At 34.0% G+C, this 9703-nt stretch overlaps 1 protein-coding gene across 1 annotated transcript; it reads right to left on the reverse strand.

Annotated features, from left to right (window-relative positions):
- Positions 1–251: 251 nt before the first annotated feature.
- LOC132177222 (probable ADP-ribosylation factor GTPase-activating protein AGD11) lies at positions 252–5461 on the reverse strand. Its single transcript, XM_059589475.1, has 9 exons — positions 5428–5461; positions 5219–5275; positions 5032–5112; positions 4205–4289; positions 3820–3895; positions 2754–2917; positions 2438–2629; positions 979–1126; positions 252–559 (listed from the first exon to the last, which is right to left on the reverse strand). Exons 1-7 carry the CDS (start codon positions 5459–5461, stop codon positions 2569–2571), a joined length of 558 nt encoding a protein of 185 aa, XP_059445458.1. The 3' UTR covers positions 252–559; positions 979–1126; positions 2438–2568.
- Positions 5462–9703: the final 4242 nt, after the last annotated feature.

The following is a 9703-nucleotide window of genomic DNA, read 5'->3' on the forward strand; positions in this document are numbered from 1 at the left end:
TCAAAAGCAACTTTCTGGAAATTTCCAAAACCATTTTCAGTTATGAAAAATGAAAGGAATCTTATTTATAAAAACAAAATAACAAAAAAGCACATATGCTTGTAAGAAAAATAGCACATATGCACAAAGCACTGCTACAGATTAAATAAAGAGTCAACTGTTGAGAGAACTATTCACCAAATTTTGCTTGTAAGAAAAATAGCAAAGTTTTAAGGCAATTACTAGCTTCTACTACAATGGCAAGTAATGTGGTTTACAATCAATTTCTTTTAATTGTCCATGCATAGACAACTTGAACAACTGTGATGTAGTTCTTACAATATATGAAAAACCAAAATATTGAAGAAGAAAAAAATATTACAATACTAATTAAATGATTAAATCAACATCATGAAATGCATGAAAATTGCTTACAGTACCGCATATTTCATCAATTGTTAATTAATCTTAAATTTGTGACTTAGGATAATCTAGAAGGTAACATCAAACCTACATTCTCTGCAGCAGTAACAACTGAAGCAACATTGTCTTTATTGAAATTCTGCAATCCTGAGATAATCTGTAAAGGACACGATTAAGTACATACAGTGGTGCAATTTGCAATTGAATTAAAATTCTCTTAATTAGATGGATTATAAAACTGTGAAAATCTAAAATTCTTTGAAATTATGCAACATTGCATTTGGAAAGCAGAGAAAGCTCCTTAATTCTCTAGCCCATTAACGAGACATAATAAAGAAAAAGAAAACACAGAGAAAAAGGGAAATTAGAAAAACAAAAGAATTAATAAATGAGTTTAAGCAATAGCATCAAATCTCTCCCCCTGTATGATTGCAGTGAAAATCGAAAAAACAAAAACAAAATATTAACTTAAACTAAGCATAGGATAACAACAAATTGTTACTCTTCCCCAGGATCCAAGCATAGGAGAAATAGAAAAAAATGATTACAGAAAATGGGAAGTGGGTCTGAAAGTACCTTAAGAGCTCTTCGTTCATGAAAATCCTTCAGGACTGCTTCTTTGGTAGTTGATAAAAGGATCACTAGTCATCACATCCCTAATAGCTAGATTGGTGCCTTTAACCACATTGACCTTAATCAATCCAATGAATTCAACCATACCTGCCTATAAACAGTGCATTTGAAGAAATAAGATTTAGCATCCACATCAAACTCAAATTTTGAAATTAGCGAAGAAAATTTTTTATGTCCTTTTTTTCTTTTTTCAACTTGTGATATAAAATAACTGCTGGTTCACATTCAGTTTTCTACAAGAGAATATTAACAAAAAAAAAAAAAGAATAGAAAAGATGGGAGCTAAAAACAAAAGAATGAAAACTTATATCTTGTTCCATTGTTTGGTCTTCCGAAGAAAATGTTTACTAGGTTGCGGCTCTCTATACTTTTAATGAATTTGCATTACTTACCAAAAAAGAAGAAGAATGAAATAAAGTTTAATGTCATTTAGTTCTCACAGCCAAATTTTCTCTCCAAATCTCACCTATTTTAGAGATATTTTCGGATGACGCTAAGAGCAATGTGCTGATATATTTTCCCTTATGCTTTCTTTTCTCTCCCCTTGACAAACAATTACAGGAAAATATGAAAATTTAATGAATTTCCTCTTTTCGTTTTCTCTAGGGATGAACAATTTTTGCATACGTGAAAACAGGACATTAAATTCCAACAGAGAAAATCATTCAGAGAAGTGCTAGTGTGAAGCAATCCAATTTTGGCTCATTTTTGTAGTTCACAAACTTTTGTGTTTCCTCTTACTTCCCCATACACGTGCTAATGCACTTTCCAATGTGATGAGGCAATACTTATAGTCCTTATAGACAATGTAAAGCATAGACTTCTTTAATCACTCCTTTATCACTTGAAGGAAGAGCAAGTGTATCTCATTGCTACAGATACGGTTTTATCAATAGTGTATATATTTAGACATTTCCCTCCAACTCCACCAAATTGTAGCATTAGTTTGTCAAAAATGTCTTGAACAAGTGTGGAACTTGAACTACTCGATTGGGCTGTGCTTATATTCTACAGACAAACATACACAGTTACACAAACAATTGTAGTGTATAATGTTTCCTTGACTTCCTCCTTCCTGTGTTTGTGTAGGTGCAGATACATTTGAACTTTTCTATAAACAAATAGTTCTAAACAGCCTACATGTTATCACTTGCAAGCAAAACAGAAAATTCAATGTGCTTGTGCATGTTCCGAGGATGTATAATGTTTCCATGCCTCTTTCGAAGGAATTCTTTGGAGTTCAAAAAGCATCAAATCTAATTCTTCAGTAAAACACAATTTCCAGTAGCATATTTTATATCCATAGCCAGCTCCAAAGACAAAAAAAGAAAAAGAAAAGTGCACTTAAACATCTGCATATACCTGATAAAAACAGAAATTAACCAAATGAAAAAGTCGTTACCAATAGATTGCACTTCTTAGAGGCCTTGTGCTCAGAGTCTTTTCTTTCCCAGCTGTTACGAAATGCCTGCCCAATACGAGTTCTAGTTGCTTGTTTCTCGAATTGTTTCTTGTCATGTGCAAAGAAAATGCTTAAAGAACTGCTTGGGGATGATGAACTCCTTTTATGAGTCGACGGGAAGGGGCAGAACAGCTGCTCATTGGAATCCGAAAATTATAGCATCTCATATTTTCTCCCGAGTGTTCAACAATGTTTCTGGTTTAGAATAGTAAATGTCTCTCATTCAAAAGTATGACAAGTATTGTATTAGCATTACCTAATAAAATCCAATCGTTCCTCTATAGAAGAATCCGGTTTTGGTTTTTCAAGGTTATTTGGGATGCAAGCTTCATACTTCTGGTTAACTGCAATATTTCCAACCAGAGTTTCCAAATTATCGACTTGTTCATCAGTCCATTCATCTAGCTTCACTGATAGAACCTGGTACATTTTTGGATTGAATTAGAACATCCAATTCCAAACTTCATCAGAGGGAGAGAGGCGAGAGAGAGTATAGCTACCTTGGTTGAAATCTGCAATTGAAATCCTACCAAAACCCTACATATCTCTGATTAAAATTTGATACACTACATGTCAAGCTACCAGAGTTGTTACCCGGTAAAATGACTTTACTTACCCTCCTAACCTGCTAGGGATCCTCCCACACATGAGGATCCAATGCGGAAACAAAGAAAATTTGAATCTGCTCAAATTTGTCAGTTCCTCAAAGTGTTCTTGTGATATTTCTTTCTTCAATGGGCAGTTATATTTAAGCTTCTTTGTTATAAATGAGCTCTGGAATTTTTTTACTTCCCTTGGCACACACTTAGAGAGACAGAGAGAGAGAATTCAAGGTAGCAAAGTGTGTCACCAAAGACAGTCCTTTGGGAAAAGTATTGACAAGGCAGGAAATCTTGAAGAATCAGGATCAGCCTTTAGATAATAAGATAGGTTTCTCTACCAGCAACTATTTCCAGCTAAAGTTAATAGCAGGATGCAGGCCCCAATGCTGCTTCTAGTTGGCCCAGCACAAATTTGGCATTATTATATAATGTGTTAAGACGAGCTGAGAATAATTATCTGAAACCCTTCTGAGTCATACCATAAAGACAACATCAAGTAGTTGTTATAAGCCTTGTGGATTATGGATGGTGATTCTGGCTTGATAACATCTATATCACCGATGTCTCTCTTTCAAGTTCTATAAAGAAGTAAAAGACCTACTCAATCAAATTTTGAAGGCCTCAAAGTGGAAAGATAGTGCCAATACAAGGTTATATAATCTGTACTCATGAAATTTTGTTTTACAAGACTGTGTCAAGGAGCATAATTGGAAACTATACCTTTGAAATCTGCATGCCAAGGCTTCTATGTACAACAGAACACTTGATACAAATAAATACTCCCAGATTTGAGGATCTGACAATGACCAGATGAACAATTATGAATTAAGTAAATATGAGCTATTCATTTGTCCATAATAAACTTGACTAAACAATATGAGCAGTTTTCCTTCTGTGTAGATTAGTGAGAAATCAATAGATATGTATGCTGAACGATTGCATCGCTCAAAATAATACCATGAAATAATGCCTTAATTTTAAAAAATAATGACAACAAAAGACTTCAGAGAGAGAGAGAGAAAGCAGTCTTTTCAGGAAGAGGAGCATAAAAGATTCATTGGCAATGACATTATTAATCCTATTTACTCAAGATATGATAACTTACACCCATTTTGGATCTGGAGTTCCACAATCTGCACAGAACCTATTACCAGATTGATGTAACAGACTCTCCAGTCTTAGTTGCGGACCTAGTTAATAAAAAATACAAGTTGCGAAAGTCAGACATTGCTGCTTAAACTTTATCAAACGATTTGTTTAGAAGACACCGAAGGAGATATCATTTCCTATACACAGAGTTGCAGATCAAACGTCAAAGCATTTAAGTACTTTATGAAGAGTACATGCAAGAAAGCAAGCTCTCAAAATTTTTGCCCAGAAAGTTGTGTAAGAATAAAAATCATTCAGTGAAAGGAATAATTCAGATTTTGGAGATATCATGACGTGAATAATCATCTAGTTTGGTAAATATCATATCAGTGTATGAGCTAGACTCATGATCAAAATAATTCCATGATTTTGATAGCCCATATCTATGAATGGGACATGAATTTCACTGGTGAATACCAATAAAGTGTACTTTGACCTATGAACCAAGAATTTCATAAACATCCGGTGAAAGAATAAATACCTGACCTCCCATTTGAAAAGCTAAGATTTGGAGGAACAGGAGCTTTAATATGTTTGTAGTGGCAATAAACTTACCTCTAGAGCACTAATCTTTGCTAGGAACTGACCATATAATATGTTCATAATTTGTTGGATAGGCCTTTGTGTTTCTCATTCATTTCAATTACCAATTGGCATTCATAATTTGATAGACTTTAAGAATGACACAAACTACCACCACATGGGTCAAGGACTAGGAAAAAGGTTGATAAGCTATTGCAAATTTTCTTAAACAAGAAATTAAAACATAAAGTCTCAACTTACTGGAAGATGAACATCGATCTGTTTTGCTACTCCAACTTGGTGTGTCTAAACATAAGAGATCATATAAGCTTGACGCTGACCCTACAAATGGAATATTTGTCATCAAATAATAGACCATCATAAAAGTTGGCAAGAATACCACTTTGATTAAGAATTGAACTTATAAAACTAACCTCAAAAGTGCAACTTGCGTTAAGCGATTTTGCACCGCTTCTAAATGGTTCTCCGTCGACGAGCTGTTGTTCTGTGTTAAGAAATATAAAAACAAATTAAATTGTAGTTGACATGATTTTGAGCTAGTAAATATAATCAACTATATTAGAATCTTCAACCAAATTTCAATAATTAATGTAGTTACAAAACTTGGACCACTTTTATGAAAAAATAAAAAATCACCCACGGCCACAGGGCACTTGTCACCCACTCCCATAGTCCCACTGCCCACCTAACTTTTTCCCATGGCCCCATGTGCTCACTTTCCTGTATTACAAAAAAAAAAAAAAAAAAAAAAATCATGATCCCTCTTTGGAGTCTTTTCCTCAGTTTCTCTTTGTTTCTTTTTCAGTTTCTCTCTTCGTCTCTCGCCGGTGCGGCTCTTGCCTCTCTCTCTCCTTGATGAAGAAGACCCACGTACATACCAGGAGGATGTGCGTATGTGGGTCGGATCCGATTCGATCCGATCTAGGTCCGTCTATCTTCTCCTTCTCCTTCTTCTTCTTTCTCTTCCTCTCTTACTGATTTCGCTGTTTCTCTGAGGTTTGATTTCGCAGTTTCTCGGAGTGAATGAGAGGGAGTGAGAGAGTGATTTTATTTTGAGTCAGAGTGATTTTGGGACTTTGAGTCAGAAAACAAAAAAAAATGGTCTGAAATTTTCAAAAAATTAGCGCCAATTTCAGATATGGCGCTAATTTTATTTGGCACAATCAATAGTCGCCGCTAATGATCTCAAATAGCGGCGATCCAATATGTCGCCGCTATTTGGGGTTTCTTTTTTATTAAAAAAATTATACTTACAATTTTTTTAATTTTTATTTATTTATTTATTTATTTTTGTTTTTTTTTAATTTTTCTCTTGTAATATATTTTTATTATTATAATATTAACTAAAAATTTTCGTTTAATAAATTTTTATGATAAAGATCATTAAGTACTTGATATTTATCTTATAATTAATTATAAAATAAAACAAAATCCAAAGATAATATAAGATCAATATAACTAAGGCACTAAGATAATATAAAAAGTTTATAGTTCAATTGAATGTTCGATTGAACCTTTAATTGTATCCAGTTTGATCTATCAATTGATCATATCACGATCAATCGAACTAATTCCCTAGGATCGATAAAATGTTTGATCGAACATTTAATCCTATCACGATCAATCGAACTAATTCATTAGAATCGATCGAATGTTTAATCGATCATTTGATCATATCACGATCAATCGAACTAATTTACAAGGATCGATCAGATGTTTGACCGATCATTTGATCCTATCACGATCAATCAAACTAATTTACCCGGATCGATCGGATGTTTGATCGATCATTTTATCCTATCACGAGCAATCTACCTAATTCATTAAGAGCGATGGGATGTTTGATCAATCATTTGATCCTATCACGATCAATCGAATTAATTCAGTAGGATCAATCGGATGTTTGATCGATAATTTGATCCTATCATCATCAATCAAATTAATTCAGTAAGTATTGATTGTTTATAAAAAATAAGAATAGAAAATAGAAACAATTCACCAATAATTAATATAAAAGACATAATGACATATTATTGGAGGTGAATTTTTGGTAAATAATTTTTTCTATTATATATGTAGGGCCAATAGCATCGTCCCAATATTTATAATTTTTATAATTTTTGTTTTTTTTTTTTTTGGTTTTTTTTTTTTCAGGGGTAAATAGCGGCAACTGCTAAGGTTGCTGATATTGAGGGGTCAATAGCGGCAACTCTTTAAAATTGCCGCTATTAGGCACTTAATAGTGGCTACTTTTTGTTGCTGCTAATAAGGCTTATTTTTTTATTTTGTTTTTTCGTCAGGACAAAGAGTTGCCGCTATTGACCCCACAATAGCGGCAACTTTAAAGTTGCTGCTATTAGGCACTTAATAGGGGCGACTTTATGTTGCCGCTAATAAGGCCTATTTTTTATTTGTTTTTTCGTTATGACCATTAACGGCAACTTTTTAAAGTCGCCGCTGTTAGGAACTTAATAGCGGCAACTTTATGTCACCGCTAATAAGTCCTATTTTTTTATTTGTTTTTTGTTAGGACCATTAGCGGCAACTTTAAATGTTGCCGTTATTGACCCCTTAATAGCGGCAATTTTTTAAAGTCACCGCTGTTAGGAACTTAATAGCGAGAAATTTATGTCGCCGCTAATAGGCCTTTTTTTTTTTTTTTTTTGTCAGGACCATTAGCGGCAAGCTATTGACTAATAAGTCCTATTTTTTTATTTGTTTTTTCGTTATGACTATTAGCGGCAACTTTAAATGTTGTCGCTATTGACTCCTTAATAAAAAGTTGCCGCTATTAGGCACTTAATAGCGGCAACTTTATGTCGCCGCTAATAGGCATTTTCTTTTCTTTTCTTTTTTGTCAAGACCATTAGCGGCAACTGCTAAAGTTGCCGCTATTGACCCCTCAATAAAAAGTTGCTGCTATTGACCCCTCAATAGCGGCAACTTTATGTCGCCGCTAATAAGTCCTATTTTTTTATTTATTTTTTTCATTAGGACTATTAGCAGCAACTTTAAATGTTGCCGCTATTGACCCCTTAATAGCGGCAACTTTTTAAAGTTGTCGCTGTTGCGCTCATAATAGCGGCAATAGTTTGTTGCCGCTGATTGTGTTTAAATAGCGGCAACGTGTGTCGCCGCTATTGAGTGCCTAACAGCGGTGACCGTGTGATGTCGCCGCTAATGAGTAGTAAATAGCGGCAATAATGGTCGCCGCTATTGATGTTGCTGCTAAATATCAACTATTTTGGTATTTAGCGTCCGCTATTAGTGGCGACTTTGTTGTCACCACTAATGACCTCTCATTAGTGGCAATCTTTAAAAGTTGCCGCTAATGACCCCTCATTAGCAGCAACTTTTGGGTCGCCGCTAATAATTTGGTTGCAAAACAACCAAATTTCTTGTAGTGTAAATAAATCACTTCTAAAAAAAAGTAAAACTATTTATGCGTTGCTTTTTTATTTTGGGAATATAATGAATTATTTTGTTTCCTTACTAAGTGTAACATCCCGATATTTCTCTTCTTTTATCTTGTAGATAAACACGAATGTTACGCTGAAATAATCTCATATAGCGGAAAAACTGTAATTATCAATACAAAAAAATACTGTTAAAATACTTTTCTTTATACAAAAATACCCAAAGCTATGTCGTACAAGGCATTTGTACAAATCTATCCGACAGTCTAAACTCTAGACAAAACTTAACCAACTTGGAGTCTCTGTACATCTCAATATGAATCTCTAATCACAACTGCATAATTACCTTGATTTTCCATTCCTGCAAGCACTACAAAAAAACTGTGAAGTAGTGAGTCAATTGATTTCCGACAATATAAATCATTGTTGAATCATATATAGCAAAATGCTAGACAAGTTATAAAACCACAAAAATCCGTATTATTGGATATCAATATCATACTCAGTAAGTAAGAATACTTACAGTGGATTACATGAATGGATCATCAAAGGTAATTACTTGAAACCCGTTCTGCTACAGTTGGTCCATACCCATAACAATCCCTTCACTGACTTTCTCTCTCTCTCTCTCTCTCTCTCTTTCTCGCCTAAACTCTCTTTCTTCCTCTTCAGCTCTCTGTCTTAAATTTCCCATCTCACTCTCGGTTCCTCTTGTGTTCTTTCTTTCTTGTAGCGCTTGGTCTCGCCCTTTCTCTCTCTGTTCTGAGTAAACACTCTTAGAAAGAAGAAAGACCGAGTAAAAAGCGGAAGAAGAAAGAATATATGCAAGAGATGGGAGAGGAGATGAGTGGTGAAAATTCTGAAGGAGAAGAGCTCTATTTATAGGAGAAAATCAAATACTATTCCACCAACCCTACACTATTCCACCAACCCTATACTATTCCACCAACCCTACACTATTCCACCAACCCTACACTATTCCACCAACCCTTTACTATTTCACCAACCCTATACTATTCCACCAACCCTACACTATTCCACCAACCCTATACTATTTCACCAACCCTATACTATTCCACCAACCCTATACTATTTCTACCTTCCATTTACTATCCTATTATTTCCCCAATTATTACAATCATACTCCAAATTATACCAATCAATCATCAATTATCATATCTCTTAAATCTCCCAATAAAATAATCAATATAAAATCATCATCATGATATAATAACCTCAATTCAATATTCATTCCAATAATATTCATAAGATCTAATAAGTTCCTCAAGAATAAATATTATTACCTAATATCATCAATAAATATCTCAACCTCAAAGTAAATGCCATTACCTAATATGAATATTAATATAGTCATAGCATCAAATTAATATCTCTAAAATAAGACTTTAAAAATCTGGGGTGCTACACTAAGACCATAACAAGTGGCATTTGTTTTAACCCTTAGATATCATGGACAGCTAGATTTAAGAATTTAA

This window comes from Corylus avellana, chromosome ca4 (assembly GCF_901000735.1).
Source record: "Corylus avellana chromosome ca4, CavTom2PMs-1.0".
NCBI lineage: Eukaryota > Viridiplantae > Streptophyta > Magnoliopsida > Fagales > Betulaceae > Corylus > Corylus avellana.

Bases quoted from the DNA above. Each gene is read 5' to 3' on its own strand.
- LOC132177222 (XM_059589475.1), bottom strand. From the start codon at position 5,461: ATGGGAGTGGGTGACAAGTGCCCTGTGGCCGTGG. The intron at 5,113-5,218 runs GTTGCACTTTTG...TTCCATTTGTAG, and splicing joins TGCAAAATCGCTTAACGCAA to GGTCAGCGTCAAGCTTATAT. The intron at 2,918-3,819 runs GTATAGTTTCCA...AAAATGTACCAG, and splicing joins TTGGCATGCAGATTTCAAAG to GTTCTATCAGTGAAGCTAGA.